General features: G+C 43.4%; 1 protein-coding gene and 1 long non-coding RNA gene across 2 annotated transcripts in view; one reads left to right on the top strand and one right to left on the bottom strand.

The window, feature by feature from the left end:
* LOC130680172 (uncharacterized) overlaps positions 1–11,826 on the bottom strand; it is a 55,595-nt gene extending 43,769 nt beyond the window's left edge. The window contains exons 1-2 of the long non-coding RNA XR_008993231.1: positions 11,583–11,826; positions 11,270–11,451 (exon numbers count right to left, since the gene is read on the bottom strand). This is a non-coding gene — a long non-coding RNA (uncharacterized LOC130680172). The remainder of the gene's footprint in view (positions 1–11,269; positions 11,452–11,582) is intronic.
* ADAMTS19 (ADAM metallopeptidase with thrombospondin type 1 motif 19) overlaps positions 10,034–16,604 on the top strand; it is a 257,477-nt gene continuing 250,906 nt past the window's right edge. Inside the window, exons 1-2 of the mRNA XM_036902596.2 lie at positions 10,034–10,218; positions 10,815–11,467. Of these exons, the coding sequence (XP_036758491.2) occupies positions 10,134–10,218; positions 10,815–11,467 (738 nt within the window). The 5' untranslated portion in view covers positions 10,034–10,133. The remainder of the gene's footprint in view (positions 10,219–10,814; positions 11,468–16,604) is intronic.

Here is a 16,604-nt window from a genome sequence, read left to right as displayed (position 1 = left end):
ATAGATACATTTTGAATACTTACAATAACCATTGAACTGTAGGTATGAAAGGCATGTCTTGATCTCAGCTGAGTCCTCCTCCCGTTTCTGGCAGGATCACATATATATGATATGACTTTTGGTTTCATTCATTCAATTACTCAATAAATATTTATTGAGTATTCTTGAGTATAAAGTATTCTTGGTTCGAGGTCATTCTCTTTCATTGCATTAAATATATCATGCCACTCCCTTCTGGCCTGTAAGGTTTCTGTTGAGAAATCTGATGATAGCCTGATGGGTTTTCCCTTGTATGTGATCTTTTTTCTCTCTGTAGCTGCTTTTAACAGTCTGTCCTTATCCTTGATCTTTCCCATTTTAATTACTATGTGTCTTGGTGTTGTCTTCCTTGGGTCCCTTGTGTTGGGAGATCTGTGCACCTCCATGGCCTGAGAGACTATCTCCTTCCCCAGATTGGGGAAGTTTTCAGCAATTATTTCTTCAAAGACACTTTCTATCCCTTTCTCTCTCTTCTTCTTCTTCTGGTTTCCCTATAATGCAAATATTGTTCCATTTGGATTGGTCACACAGTTCTCTCAATAGTCTTTCATTCTCAGAGATTATTTTTTCTCTCTGTGCCTCAGCTTCCTTGTAGTCCTCTTCCCTAATTTCTATTCCACTTACCATCTCCTCTACCTTTTCTAGTCTGCTTTTAAAGCCCTCCATTGTATGTTTCATTTCAGATACTGTATTTTTCAAAGTGTCTATCTCTCTGTTGAATTCATCCCTTAGATCTTGAATATTTTTCTGTAGCTCTATTAGCATGTTTATAATTATTTTGAAATCTTTTTCAGGAGAATTGGTGATTTCAATTTCACTGAGCCATCTTTCTGGTGTTTGAGTGATTTGGGGGTTGAATAAGATTTTCTGCCTTTTCATAATCCTATTTTATAATATGAATTTATAGGTTTGTGTAGGCAGTGCCCTCTAATTCCCAGAGCTCTACTCTTCAGTGCTGCCCAGCACCTGGAGTGATGGTGGGAGCCTCAAGTGAGTGGTGCCGGTGCCTGCCAGGAGGAAAGAGCTCTTCCCTGTTTCCCAGCCGCAGTGCCTGCCTCCCCTGCCAGGGCCAATGAGCCAAGTGTGCAGAGAGAAGCCTCTTGGATACACCCCTGTGGCTTCCATTGGTGAGGCTGCCCTCTGGCTGGCCTGGCTTGATGTCAGGGACAGCAGGTTTGCAAGCAGGTGCCCCCTGGGAGGAAGGAGTAGCATGCTGCATATCATGGTGGAGGTCCTCAGGGCTGGTTGCCAGGGTTGGAGATGGAGTGCCGAAGCTCCTGAAAGTTCCCAACCTACTGGGCTGAGTGTGCCAAGATGATTTTGTCTGCCTGTTCCTTCTCCTGAGCAGCAAGCTCTGTGTAATTCTTGCCCCTTTAGCAGGCCTCTCACTGTTGGGAAGTCTTTCAAAGCACCTGCCTTTCTTTTGTGACAGAGCAGCCAAACAGGAACCTGTTTTCCACTAGTGGCTGGAATCTCAGTTCTCTGAGTATTCTGCCTGTCTTTGCTTTCAAACCTCTCTGATCTCCAGAGGGCCATGCAATGTGGGTTTGTGCTCCCACGGTAGATCTCCAGAGCTGGGTATTTTGCATTCCTGGGCTTCTACACCCTCTTTGCTCTGTTTCTCTTCCTCCTGCCAGCAAACTGGGGAGTGGAGAGGGCTCAGGTCTCAGTGATCACAGCTTTGTTAACTTTACCCTTTTCTGTGAGATCTTCTTTTTCCCTGGATGTAGGCTGGCTGCTCCAATCTTCTTTCTGGTCACTCTTTTAGGATTAGTAGTATTTGCTATATTTTCATATTATATGTAGTTTTGGGAGGAGATTTTTGCCTCACTTCTCATGCCACCATCATTTCCCCCTGCCTCCCATTATTTCTACTTCTATGTCTTCACTTTCACTAATTTTTTTACTAAAGTGTTTAATCTGCATCACTCCCACTTGGTGTGTTTTTCATTTGAAATACTGTACTTTTCATGTCTAAAATTTCCAATTGGATCTTTCTCATGTGTCTCCTCATCAAATTTTCCTCTGCTTTTATCTGAAGTTACAAAATATATACAATAGCTATTTAATGGTTTTGTTGGCTCATTCTATTACTTTTGTTATGCCTGGATCTATTTTTACTAATTGACTTTTCCTCCTGGTTATAGGTAATATTTTTCTGTATCTAGAATGCCTACAATTTTTTGTCAGCTGCCAGAGAATGAGAATGTACATCCTTGCTGCTTATTATTCTTTAAATACAATGCACTTTTTTTCTATTAGGCAATTAAGTTACTTGGAATCAGTTGGATCATTTTGAGGCTTACTTTTAAGCCTTGTTGAAATGGGCTCAAGTCAATTTTAATTATGGGCTAATTTAGCTTCACTACTAAGCAGATGATTTCCAAAGAGAATTATAAAATGCCTCTTAAGGTCCTTACACTCTGACTGGTGGGAACACACAGCATTTGAAAGTGTTGTTTGGTCTAACGTTTTCTGCCTTTTCCCCCCTTAGACTGGGTTGTTTCTTCACTTGCATGCACAAATCAGAATATAGAAAATTACTTCAAAGTTCACTTAGCAAACATCCAGAGTTTTCTGTTTTTATGGTAGTTTTAAGAATGTGTCCAAAAATTCTTTAATATTCATCCCACCAAATTGTTGAATTTATTTCCCTTCCCCTTGAGTATGAGTTGGAGTTAATGACCCATGTCTGAAACATAGATTATGGCAGAGGTGATGGGATAGCTCTTCTGTGGTTAGGTTATCAAAATACTGTGGCTTCCTTCTTGGGTGTACTCTCTTGCTCCTTCTGATGGCTGCTCTGAGGGAAGCCAGAACCTGCAGGTCTAGTCAAGTCATAAGTGACTACAGCTGACAGGTCTGGCCAACAGCTTGTATGCAAGTCTTAAGCTAGAACTACTCATATAAGCTTCTCCTGGATTCTTAACACTAATGGACTATGTGAGATAATATTTATTGTTTTCAGATATGTAAGTTTTGGGGTAGTTTGTTATGTAGCAATAGGTAACTAATACATATTTTGATTCCATGAAGTAGGTGTTGCTGTAACAACAACTTAAATTGTGAGAGTGGCTTTGACATTGGGCAGTGGGCATGGAGGAGAGTATTAGTGAAAGTGTAAAGTACCTTGAAGAAGCTTTACTCTAGATTTGATTTTGAAATAATTTTGTATTCAGAATATTTTAAAATATGATACAGATATTTGCTATGCATTCTTCATCCAGTTTCTACTAATGATAGTGTCTTATATAACCACAGTATATTATTTGGTGTCATGTCCAAGAAGTCTTTGTTTAACTCTAAGTCATGAAGATCAAAGATTTCATTCCATATTTTCCTCTAGAAATTTTATGTTTTATAGTTTTCCACTTTATATTTAGGTATATGGTCCATTTTGAGTTAGGGTTTACGTAAGATATGAAATTCAAAGTTTCTTTCTTTTTGTCTTTGATATCCAGTTCTTCCAATCCCATTTGTTGAAAAGATTATCCTTTCTCCATTGAATTGCTTCTGCACCTTTGTCAAAAATCAGTTGACTGTACTTGTGTGAAAGTATTTCTAGACTTTCTATTCTGTTCCATTGCTCTATGGAATACCACAGTCTCTTGGTTACTATAATTATAGAGTAAACCTTAATATTGGGTGGTATTGAGTCATCAGACTTTATTTTCCTTTGTCAATATTTTTTGACTATTTTAATTCTTTTCTCTTTTCATATATATTTAAAAATCAGTTTGTCTAGATCAACAAAATCCTTTTGGGATGTTGAAAGGAATTTCCATAATCAAAACAATGATGTGGGCAGAATTGTCACCATTACTATGTTTATTCTTCTAATCTGTGGACCCAATATGTATTTCCATTTATTTAGCCTTTTGTTTTTATTAATGTTTTGTGGTTGTCAGCATACAGATCCTATACATATGTTTGATTAGATTTACACCCAAATATTTCATTGTTTTGGAGCTAATGTAATGATATTGACTTTTAACTTTAGTTTCCAATTATTCATTTACTAGAGTATATGAAATACGGTTGATTTTGGTGTTGACCTTATATCCTGTGATCTTATTACCCTTGGAGTTTTTTTTGTGTGTGTATTTATTTTGAGTATTTTCTACATAAACAATTAGGTCATTGGCAAACAGGAACAGTTTTATTTATTGTTTTCAAATTTGTATTATTTTTATTTCTTTTGCTTGCTTTATTGCACTGGTTAGGATTTCAAATACTATGTTGAATAGGAGTGGTGAGAGTCAACATCCAATGCCTTGATCTCAGTTTGAGAGAGATAGCATTCAGTCTTTTACTCTTAGCTATAGTTTTTAAAAATATATGTTCTTTATCTAGTTGAAGAATTTTCCTTGTATTCCTACTCCAGTTTGCTGAGTTTTAATTATGAATGGATGTTGAATTTTGTTAAATGCTATTCTGCATCAATTCATATAGTCATGTGCTTTTCTTCTTTAGTTTGTTGTTATGGTGGATTATATTGGTTGATTTTGGAATATTGAACCAGCCTTGCATTCCTTAAATAAATCTCACTAGTCATATTACAATATTCTTTTTGTGTATTGCTGGATTCAATTAGGTAATATTTTCTTTTAAAATCTATGTTAATGAGCTATATTTGCCTGAATTTTCCCTTTTTGTATTGGCTTTGTTTGGCTTTGGTATGAGGGTAATGCTAGCCTCATAAAGTATGTTGCAAAGTATGGTCTTCTATTTTCTGGGAAAAATTGTGTAGAATTGGTATTACTTTAAAAACAAACATTCCTCTTAATTAGCCATTGAAAACATCTGGAACTAGTGACTTCCTTTTTGGACATCTTTAAACTACAAATTTAACTTCTTTAATACCTTAAAAAAGCTTTTAGTTGAAGCCATATGACCTATGGCTAGGCTATTACATGAAAGCTTGTAGAAAAGTGAGGAAAATATTTGGGAACTAAAGGAAAGGGAATCCTTGTTATATAGTGGCATTAAACTTAGCAGAACTGTTATCTGCAGTACAAAATGGGCCTAGTGAACTGGTTTATCAAACTAAGGAGATTTGCAAAAAACTTTGACATTGCCATCTGGTTTATTCCTGCTTCTAGAAAATGTGAAAGGAAAGAGATAAACTAAAGCTAGACTGTTAACAAAGAGCAGCCAAGATTTGATGGCTTTGAAAATTTTTAGCCTTTTTTTCTGGACAGCAATGCTAAAATTAAGAACAAATTGCATCAGAGCACAAACAAAATCCAGGGCACTTTCAGGAAAACATGGTCTAGTGATAAAGCCAAAGGTATAACTGTAAAATCCTTTGTTAAGATTTCATAAAGATCACACATGGCCATTCAGAGTACTTTTCCGTCAGAGCAAAGGCCCTCTAATATATTTCAGTCTGTATCTCCAAGATCCTTGCAATCAAGCATGAGGGCTTCTAAGAAGTCTAAGAGCACTGTCTCAACAATCTCATCAGAAATGCAAGGTAGGGAAGAGTTGATCTTAAAGATATTTGAGGGTGTGGCTTTTATCTACTGGGGTGAATCCTATAAAGATTCATAGAAGTCTCACAAAGTTTGGAAAACGGTTACATATGCAGGCACATTTCTGGACAGAAAAGGACTATATAAAATGATATGCAGTCACTGGACCCATAAATTCTGCTCTCAGGAAGCCAACTGAGAAAATCACTCAGTTGTGAATGCATATTCCCTTTCATGAAAACGAAGGATGACTCTGAGAATAGCATAAGCTCCCAGAGGGCAGAGCCCACAGCCATGGAGAATTATTCCTAGACCTTGAGACATAATCAGGGAACTTTAAATGCAACTTTCCGAGTTGGATTTCAGAATTTCTGTGGGCCAGTGGCCCCTTTTGTGCCTCTGCCTTTCCCATTTGGAACAGAAATGTCTATAGCAGTTATCCCCTGATTGTCCGATCACAAATGTTGGGTGTATGAGAGGCAGATAAATTGTTCCTTTAGTTTCTTAAGTCTGTGGAGGGAGGAAAACTAAATTCAAGGAGCTTTACTTAGTGAACTTCTCTGAGAACATTCACACATGCCAGGATATGACTAGATGGTGAGATTCTGGACTCTGAGATGATGCTTTAATAGCTTAAATTCTTTGAAACTTTTCCCTGTCAGTGTGGGTTGGACTTGGTGATTTGCTTCTTTTGCATACAATACAGTAGAAATGATGCATATGCTTCTCAAAATTAGGTTATAAAAAGACCAAAGCCTCCAGTTCAGGCCATTCTCTCTTGGATGACTTGTTCTGAGGGAACATATGTAATGAGCAGCCCTATGGAGAGGGTCTGTGTAGCAAGTTTCCTGCCAACAGCCATGTGAGTGAAAACAAAAAATCCTGTATCTCCAGTTAAGTCATCAGAAACTGTAGCCCTGGCCAAGAGTTTGATTGGAGTTTTGTGAGAGATCCTGAGCCAGACATATCCAGCATAGCTACTCCTAGATTCATGATCCTAGAAACCATGTAAGATAGCAAATGTTTGTTGTTTTAAACTGGTAAGTTTGTTATAGAGCAATAAATAACTACTATACTCTGTGCAGTTCCCTTAGCTCTAGTACTCTGCCCTGTGAATTCTCGCTCTGTCTTCACATGTCTCCTCAAATCAGCAAGTCTTCAGGTCTTTGGATTTCTCCTCTGTGTGCTAAAGCCTGGAAATTGCCTCTAGGTAGTAAGCTGGGGGAAATTGTAGTGATTCAAATATTTGCTTCCCTTCTCTTATAGGTCAGAATGCTAGGCTGCCTGTTGTCCAATGTCTGAAAACCATTTTGTCTGTTTTTCTAATTGCTTAAGGTGAGAATTAGAGCTGGCTCCTGTTACACTATCCTGGTCTGAATTCGCTTAAGTCGTGATGTTGATTTAAATGTAAGTGCTACTAGGAGTTGGTATCTGCATACAACTCAGTTAAAGAGTTCTTTGTATTTTCTTAAGATTTTAAGGACTTTTGGAGGGGAAAGGTTGAAGAATAGGTTGTGAGAGGCTTCAGGCCAATGACTGGAGAGAATGAGAAAGGCATAAAAACCAACTCTGTATATGGAGAAGCATGGGTTATAAAAAGCAACATGCGAGCACCTTATGTATGAGAACAGTTGGTTCCACTTACTCTGATGCTTCGTCACTTAGCTCCACCCCACAGAGGCAAGGCTTGGTTGATGCTGGCTACCATCTGGTGACATATGTAGTGACCTGTCTTAACCAACATATTTTTCCCAGCTGCTCTTTTCTTCCTTCCGAGGTTGGTAATGCACACATGTCAGAGTCCTGCCTTTTCTCCTTTATTTCATCACACACAGTGTACTCAGTTCCAAATCAGGCTAGTTCTTTCCTTCACATGCGTACATACCAAACCCCACTAATTGATGCTATTATTTGCACATCTAATTCTCTTGTAGTTAGAGCACAAAATCTTTCCACGAGTCATCACTCTGTTAGCTCATTCTCTCTGTAAAGCAGATAAATCAGGCTGATAGCAGCTGCTCAACAGAGCTAGTGTTGCATTTCTGGATAAAGAAAATGGAATTGGAACACCATATAGAAATCAATTTTCATCAGCATCTAAATCATCTTAGAGAATCTGCTGAAAAATTCCACACCTATTTAGTGTAAATCATTGAATTAGGCTGGGAGTTGTAAAAAAAGAAAAAAGAAAAAAGATGTAAGAAATCATTCCTACCTTTCAAAAAAATTGATAGTCTAGTAGGAGAAGTATGTATACAAGCCATTACAACCCAAAGGATTTATAAAGGATTGGAATATAAGTAAATTTAAAAACTATTTCAAATGGGAGAAGAATAGAGCTAGCTGGGGATTAGGCAAACTTTTCTGTAATTTAACAATCAGTATTAGCCTCCACCATGACAGATGGATAGGGATTCCTGTCAAGGGTGGGGTGGGGGGTGGGGTTGGGGGGGTGGGGGGAGATGGGAATTTAAATAGGCAACCTGTCCTCTTGAGTATATTAATTTAATCATATGGCTCATCTAGTTTTAAGAAATCACAAATGTAGTCCCATAAATACATACAATTTAATGCACATTACTTCTACAGTTTTACACGTTTGTTGTCATTGTGGTTAAAATTATATGAGAAATATTGTATTTAAGACTCATATCCAGTGGAGGTGTTTCACTGAAACTAGCTTTTTGCCTTAATAACCTGCTGTATTTCTTAAAAATAATCTGCCTCTGCTTTCTTGCCTAGTTTTAGGTCTGTATAATTAAATTCCGTAAACAGGAGTGTGGAGGTTCCTAAGTTACCCAGATATTTCTTGAATGTCTGAAAACCTACACCCTCCCTAGTTATTGCAGTTTAAGAGATTTTATAAAACAAGATTTGGAGACAGAACATTCTTGACAAACATACCTAGAGTGTCTTCCCGTTTGTTTTTAAACTCCGGACAACTCAAGAGCATTGAGAACCCCAGCTTATTCAAACAATGGCTTTCCTTTGAAATAAGATAGTCTGCCTCCCTTAAAGGCATAGTAGTCACCTTTGACACAAGGAACAGAAGGTAAAACAACAAAGGAGGTGGGGAAACAACTTCAGTGCTGGAATTTTTAAAAAAACAGATTTGCATTAGCTCTCATTTCTAGGTGTTTGGCCTAGTCCAGAGGATGCAAATGGCAGGTTAGATCGATCACGCTGGAGTCTGATGTGAAAGGCTTGATGTGGCTAAGGGAGAGGTGTGCAAAAGGGAGTAGGTACCATGAAGAGCTGCAACAAAGAAAGCAAGAATATTTAAGGTTGAATTTCCCCAAAAAAGGCAGAAATAGCAAAGATATTTTTAATGTATAAAGGGGTAAAAAAGGCAAAATAATCATCCTGGTCTGAGGTCTTTAGAATGCAATATTTAATGTGGATGCTCTTACTCTCACCTTCATTAGGAGTGTGTGTGTGTGTGTGTGCACGTGCGCGAGCACCTGTACAGAAGAGAGAGAGAAAGGAGAGGGAGAGGGAGGGAGAGAGGGAGAAAGAAATTGATAGCACCGATGACTGGGAAGCCAGAAAGATAAGGTGGGATAAGGGGCACTGAAATGTCAGAGTATCTACTGTCCTGGGAACCTTTGAAGCACGCTCCATGACGAATTACATTATCTCCAGGCTCAGAAAATCCCTAGAGACAAAGATGGGAAGAAAAATCAAAGGTCTTTGGCAAGTGGGGCAGCAGCTTTGTGCTCAAGTCTGCACAAAGTTTCGCTTTGTGTGATGTGGGGGCGGGGGCGGGGGGGGCGAACTCGACCAGGGGAGGCGCCTGAGCAAGGGGGTCGGATGGAAAGGGGGACGCACTTGTACCTGCACACACCTCAGCCAGGGTGGGTTGGACAGGGCAGAGCTGAGGAAGAACGCAAATCCGGCCTCCCAGGCTGGCCAATCAGGAGTCAGGTGAGGGAATTTGGGTCCCCACCCCAACCCGGCTTGTGAGCACGTGTGCGGTGTTCTGGGACCTTTGTCCCGCAAAGTCACACTTGGCGGGCACCCTTTGGTCTCATTTCCTTGTCAGGTCTGCATGTATCTCCTCTCTCCACCCCACCTCGCGACTCGCGTCTCCCTCTTGTCCCCCCCCGAAATTCCCTCCCGCGCCTGCAGCCCTCCGGTCCCGAGCGGCGTTCGGAGGAGCTCGGCACACCGGGGCGCTGGGACTGCGGCGCTCGTCGCGACGGGCGGCGAGCCTCGGCTCAGACCCCGCGGAGCCCCTGCCCGCGCGCGGTAGTCCTCCGCCCGTCCCGAGGCAGCACGGGCGGCCTCGCGCCCGCCGGCCCTCGCCTGACTGTGGGTCTGTCCTGTGGGGCTCCGGAAACTCTAGCAACGTCCAGAACACAGAAAATAGACTCGCCACCTAATTCGCCAGGGAGCCGCCGCGCTGCGGGGCCGCGGCCACCCCGCTCCTCCCCCCAGCCCACCCCGCCCGCGCTCGGGCAGCCTCCTGGAGTCACACAGCACCCCCCCGCCCCCCCGGCAGACAAAGGGCCTGGGCAAACTCGCCGCCCGGCCTCCGAGCGCTCCGGGGAGGCGGCGGCGCCCTCGGTGGATCGCGCGAGGAGGCGCGCGCGGGGCGAGGAGCCGCGGCGGGAGCGCGGCATGGGGAAGCGCCGCGAGATGCGCCTGGCTCCCGTCTGTTGCTGCCTGCTCTACCAGCTGGGGGTCCTGTCGGGGATCGCGGCGGGTAAGCTCTTCCGCGCCCTGCGGCGGGCTTTCCAACTTCCCAGCGGGGACCTAGGACGCACGGGCAGGCTAGGCTGGTGCAGCCGGTGCGCGGGGAGCAGGGCCTGTGGGTGCGGGCGCGGACGCGGGGCGCACGCTGGTCGCCAAGCGCGCTTCTCCCGGCCTCGGCTTAACCCTCGCGAAACGGTCAGGTTTCCTCGAAGGAGAGCAATAAGGTCTGCAAATGGACATTGACCACACCTGGAGGAAAACGAGGAAGCACGTTCCGTGCTAGCGATCCCTTGCTCTGGCATAGACTTGAAATAGTTTATTTGTGCTGGAGTCTTTGCACCCGTTTTCTTTCAACAACGAAGCGCTGTCACCAAACTTTGCTGCCCCACCCCCCATCTTATAATCGTACTTTTATTTTGAAAATGCTGGGGTCTGTAATCCGATCGCCAGGCTCCAGGGGCCGCAGACGTTTCGGGGGCTAGCCGGGTGGTCCCCCACGCCTTAAGGCGAGAGCCCTGGGTCCCCCGGAGCGGGAGCCTGGGAATGCTTGTGCTACCGGCCCCGCGGCCCCGTCAGCCCGCACTTCTCTGTCTGCCCCGCCCGCAGGGCTGCAGCTCGCCCCCGACCGCGAGGAGTGGGAAGTCGTGTTTCCTGCGCTCTGGCGCCGGGAGCCGGTGGACGCGGCCGGCGGCAGCGGGGGCAGCGCGGACCCAGGCTGGGTGCGCGGCGCGGGGGGCGGCGGAGGCGCCCGGGCGCAGGCGGCCGGCAGCTCCCGCGAGGTGCGCTCCGCGGCTCCGGCGCCGCCTGAGGGGCCCGCGCAGGGCCGGCCCGAGCCCCGGCCCCGGCCCTCGCCGGCGGCGGCGGCCGAGGACTACGAGGAGCTGGAATCGCAGGAGCTGCCGCGGGCATGCAGCGGGGCTGCCGCCCTGTCCCCGGGCGCCCCGGCCTCGTGGCAGCCGCCGCCCCCACAGCCGCCCCCGTCCCCGCCCCTGGCCCAGCCGGCCGAGCCGGACGGCGACGAGGTGTTGCTGCGGATCCCGGCCTTTTCTCGGGACCTGTACCTGCTGCTCCGGAGAGACGGCCGCTTCCTGGCGCCGCGCTTCGCGGTGGAGCAGCGGCCGAGTCCCGGCCCGGGCCCCACGCGGGCAGCAGGCGCCCCAGGCCCTCCCGCGCCGCCCGACGCCTCCTGCTTCTACTCCGGAGCGGTGCTGCGGCAGCCAGGCTCGCTGGCCTCGTTCAGCACCTGCGGAGGTGGCCTGGTAAGCACCCTTCCCTCCCCGGCCCCCCACTTCCCGCCTGCTCCTCATCCCCTCACACAGTGCTCGTCCCCAACTTCGCCCTGGTCCGCACCACCCAGTGGGCAACACCGTTTACCCCCAGGGAACGTCTCCAGCGCAGGCGCCGGATCTCAAGGCTAATTGGATGGATTAATAGCCTCTTTCTAGAAAGGTGGTTACACGTTTCTCCTAGGTGGTTTTAAGATTTCTTGTAACTCTTCCCGCTGGTTTTACTTTTCTGTTTTCCAAAGTAAGCGCTACCACGAGGTGTCCGTGAGGAGACTGGAAGACAATAGATCCGCTTGCTGCTGAATCTCCTCGGTGTGCGCCGCCCCCACCCGCAACCACCCCCAAATTACCCCTCCCCAGTAGCGCATCCGTTATCTCATAGTTTTTGTTTTTGATGTCTTACTTCAAAACCGTCGGAACAGTTCTCTAAGGAATTATGTTCTGACAGCTGTCTAGAATTTATACACATGCACAACCACTTTGGACACCTGTTCAGTACTCCTGGGAGAGGCAGGAGTTGAGAAGCAGCAGCCTGGAAACTCGGGAGCTCTTGGCCGATGGGTGGCATTAGAGTCAAGTCAGGATTCAGAGGAGTGTGGTTGCAAGATTTAACATTTTCTTTTCTAAGGCTTACATTTCACTTGGCCAGAATTCCTCTCCTTCTCTGCACTGGATCCATGGAGGAAAGTGGTAGGGCCGAGAGCCTTGCTCAGAGGCCTGTTGGAAAGTAAAAGCCATCTGCTCACTGCGTTTTTCCTCCTCTGCTTTGACCAGGGTTTGGGGTAATTGTTACCGCCTGTAAGTCGGCCTTTACTTTGTGGTAAGGCATGCATAACAAAAACTGAACCGCTTTAACCATTTTTAGATGTGCAGTGCAGGGGTGTCAAGCCCATTTCCATGGTTGAGCACCATCATCCCTGAGGCCTTTACTATTGGTTGAAGACAAAGGCCACAAGATGTGGAACACACCCACGTGATTTGTGGCTTCATTTTGCTGTTCCCAGTGAGCTATTGATGAAGTCCACAAGGACTTGTCTGAAAGCAACCTGCTCATTTGGAGAAAAATCCAAATGGATAATGGATAGTAAAAGTTATCAGCACATTCAAAGCCAGCCAAAGCCATGAAATGGAAAAAATTGGTTGAAACCCAAAAAAATGAATCTGGAAATTTTTACCTATGCCCTCCTAAGGTCCCATGGTCAAGTGATGTAAATTGCTGGACAAGGTATATTTTACCAGATGCTTGTAATGATGAATATTCAAATATGGACATTTTTAGCCATGAGTGAAGAAAATTGGCAGGGAAAAATTACGTGAAAAGCTTGAAAGAATGTTTTTTGTGGAACTGGTGTTTGAATACTTCACTGGCAGAAACATTTTGTGGGTATTTCATTGTCTACTAGTTTTTGGCTGGGGGTTAAATAGTTACATATAGGAAGCTTCCTGTGGTAGAAGCAATAGGGGATAAAGCATTTCACTGTGTTGAAATGTGGGCTTTTGGTCATATTTTCCAAAAGAGCTATGACTTCTCTCCATACTTAAGGGAGCAAAGTTAGAATTATGAGTAGGTTTTTCATAGGCCGAATAGGAGTTTGACATACCTCCTTGTTTATCATGTTGGACTTTTACTCACTTTTCCTATTAGCCACATATATGTATGTTCTGAACTGGGAAGTCTTTGTTACTGAGGAAAACTGACGTTGCCAGCAATATAGTATAGCAGTCAGACCTTGAATAAAACGTTAGGCAAATAGCCCAGAAGAGTGGGTTTATTACTCTAGACTTTACCATGCCAGCCCTTTTCCCTTAGGGTAGATTAGGAAAGGGGGAGCATAATTCGTTATCTGAGCTCTGACACTGGCTGATTGCCAGATGATTGACAAGTGCCTTACCTCTCAGGGCTTTAGTTTTCATAAGTAAATTGAGAAAACGGGATGACTTAACTTAAAAATTGAATGCTAGAATTAAAATTCCTTTGGATATTAAATGTCTTCTAGGTCCTGCATTAGGGGCTCACAGATTAGAAGGACATCCTATACAAGTGAGGATGACACTGGTGGTCATGAAACAGTGACATGCTAGCATGATTTATGTAATATTATGCCCCAGGTAAAATCATGCTGGGAGAGTGGGGAAGGCTTCCCAAAGCAGATAGAGTGTTCAACTGGATTTTGAAGCATGGGGAGGCTTTCTCCAGGCAGTGAAGGGCTGAAAATATTTCAGATAGAGGGAAGAGCTGAGTGGAGAGTGAAAGTATAGAGCCTAGAAAGGGAATGAAAAGAAGCTCTCCTGTGACTAGGTGAGAAGGTGCAATAAGGGGAAATGATCCTAAAATATCTGCGGAGATCAGACCTCAAAGACCTGGTCTGCTAGAGTATGGGCTTTTCTATCTAGCCATTGACTATCACAGGACTACATTTGTGCTCCTCTGTATTTCCAGAATGCTGTGACCCTGTAAATCTAGTGTGATGAATCATGATGTCTTTATGAAGGCGAATGATTTATAAATGCAACGATCTTCTGTGTGCAACAGTGTTTGTTTCTTCCCTCTAAAAACTTTCTGATTGTTAGATGCACAAAGAACAGATCACTGAGTACACCTTCCCATTCCCTCTCTAAGGGAGTTTTGCCTAGTGGTGTCTGAACTCAACACCTTTGGATTATTTCATATTTGAAAGGATCCAAAAGTCTCTATCACAGGAAATAGGTCAATAGTTACCCAGAATTGCAAAGTGGTGAACATTTATAAGATTGGCTAGTTCATTCTTCAAGTACCTGTCTAACTTGTGCTGTGAAGGGAAGAGCGTTAGAATGGAGATTTTGGGTAGAGGGTAAGGTGCTGCCTCCTCAAAGTACATAGTCTTTCTGGGTCTCATTTTCTCTGTTTATAAAATGTACAGATTGTACTTTTATATCTAGCAATTGATATATGACGTGTCCTTACTATTTCCCATTAGCAGTCTCTAATATTGAATAATCATCTTATTTGAGCCATATATTGGATCTCATAGGCAAATAAATATAAGGGTAGGCAGTTTCACATTTATTGAACAACTCCTTTGAGCAAGGTATTGTGCAGATATAGAGAATACAAAAAGAAAATAAGGAAGCCTGGGTATGCTTCCAGGAGCCCCCAGCCTGTTTTGTCAGTCACATGCATAAACAGGGAAATGCAGTAAGCTGAGATATGTACAAGTGTAGGTATGTGCCAAGTGCTATGAGGTATTGTTTTGTTCATCTCTTTATGTTTCCACCCCATTGTAAGTTGTCTAGTTTATAGTAGGTGCTCAATAAAAACCACTGAATAAAATACAACGCACATGCAGTACTCCACTAAAAATGTCTTAAATAACAATTTCTAAACAGTTAAAATACCCAAAGTCACAAATTAAATTCCATGAAAGAGTGCAACAGTTATGCTTGCTCAACATAAGCACATCACTTCTTTCTTAAAAAGTACACCTGGGCACCAGGCTAAGGTAACTAGATCAGTACATACATTGCCTAAGGTTCTTTTTAGATGGACTGTAGAAAGAGCTATCAGTAGTATTTAGGTTACTTTTCTAGGATGATAAAGAGTGACTTTATCCACTTTTTAAAGTTTTATACATTAATCATTTTGATTAGCCCTTCATACAGAATCTAGTCTTGTATAAATTCCATTTTTTTTTTTTTTTGCAATTTACTCATTTACTTGAATCAATGTATTCGATGCTATGACAAGTTCTGAACACTTAAATATTTGAGGGCATCTGTTTTAGACAAGGCACTTCATCAATTGCCAGTGGGAAAGCAGGAAGGAAGGACATCTGGGCAGGGAGAGGGGAAGGGTCCTGTATAACTAGGAGAACAGTGTGAAAGTGGAATCAGATTCGAATGAAAAAAGTGAGTTTGCAGACTAGCCACATACATCTGCCTTCTCCATTCAAGCCGAATCTTAGGAACGACAGAAAAGATATTCTGAGCAAACCTAATGCAGTATAATAAAAGAATGCCATCAGACCATTAGACTTATTCACTAAAAGACTGAAAACACTTTGGATTTGCTTGATGGCAACATAGAGACATTAGAAAACATGTGGGAATGGCAGGAGCTTTGTGGAAGTGCTGCTGCTCACCCAGGGAGAGGGAAGGCCATGAGCAAAAGGGGCCCTAGGCAAAAAGAAAGCATCGTTGGCTTTTTCTGATGCTCATTTATGCCAGGCAGCAGAAGCCAAATGTGTGTCCCCAGCCAAGAGCAGAGAACATAGAGCCTGAGCTTTCCCAGGCATGCAGGAGGCTAGGGGATAGAGTCTCCACCCTGAAAAGGTGAGATCTTGGTTCCCTGCACTCAGTAGAAGGTCCCACCTGTCTCTCCAAATAACTGGAGGACAGCTGGGTAACGAACTTTTCACAGCAGATAGGTAAGGAGGGACACCAAAGCCGGATGAGCCAACATCCAACAGTATCACACTTACAGGAAAGTAACCATATAAAAGAGAGCCATCCAACTCTGTTTAATTACATGGAGCAATAAAATTAATAAAATAAATACTTTAACAGAAGAGTAATAGCAGATGCATATTGATAAAAAAAAGAAGAAATTAAAAAAACAGGAGCTGTTGCTATTCAGAAAAAATCGATTAGGTACTGAAGTTACATAATCATTAGAATTAAAAACTCACAGATGAACTGATATGTAAATTTGTGATCTAGAAGATCAAACCCAGAAATTATCCCAGAGCATAATTTAAAGGATAAATGAATGCAAAATATGAAAGAGGAGTTGTGAGTCATGATTCAGAGATCTAGGTGGTCCAGATTTCTCCAATAGGAGTTAATCTTTAAAAATAAGTTAAAGGATAGAACTTTTTAAAGGCCTGTGACTGTACCCTAACATTTGACTCCAAAGTCATCAAGATACACATTCATCAGCCAAGCTTTGGAGGTGAGGCTAAGTGCTCTTCCTTTGAGCATAGGTCAGATAACTGGTGTTCGCAGTGGGCCTTTTTCAGCATGCACCAAAACCAGTTTCCAATACAGCTTTCTGTATTTGGAATATACATTGAAGACAAATGCTGGGTAATTTGTGTGCAAAATTGTGGACTTTTACATTTTTCAATGTTTTTAC

This window comes from Manis pentadactyla, chromosome 13 (genome assembly GCF_030020395.1).
Source record: "Manis pentadactyla isolate mManPen7 chromosome 13, mManPen7.hap1, whole genome shotgun sequence".
In the NCBI taxonomy this organism is placed as follows: Eukaryota; Metazoa; Chordata; class Mammalia; order Pholidota; family Manidae; genus Manis; species Manis pentadactyla.
The sequence above is the reverse complement of the archived record's forward strand: the minus strand, read 5'-3'. Positions and strand labels throughout refer to the sequence as shown.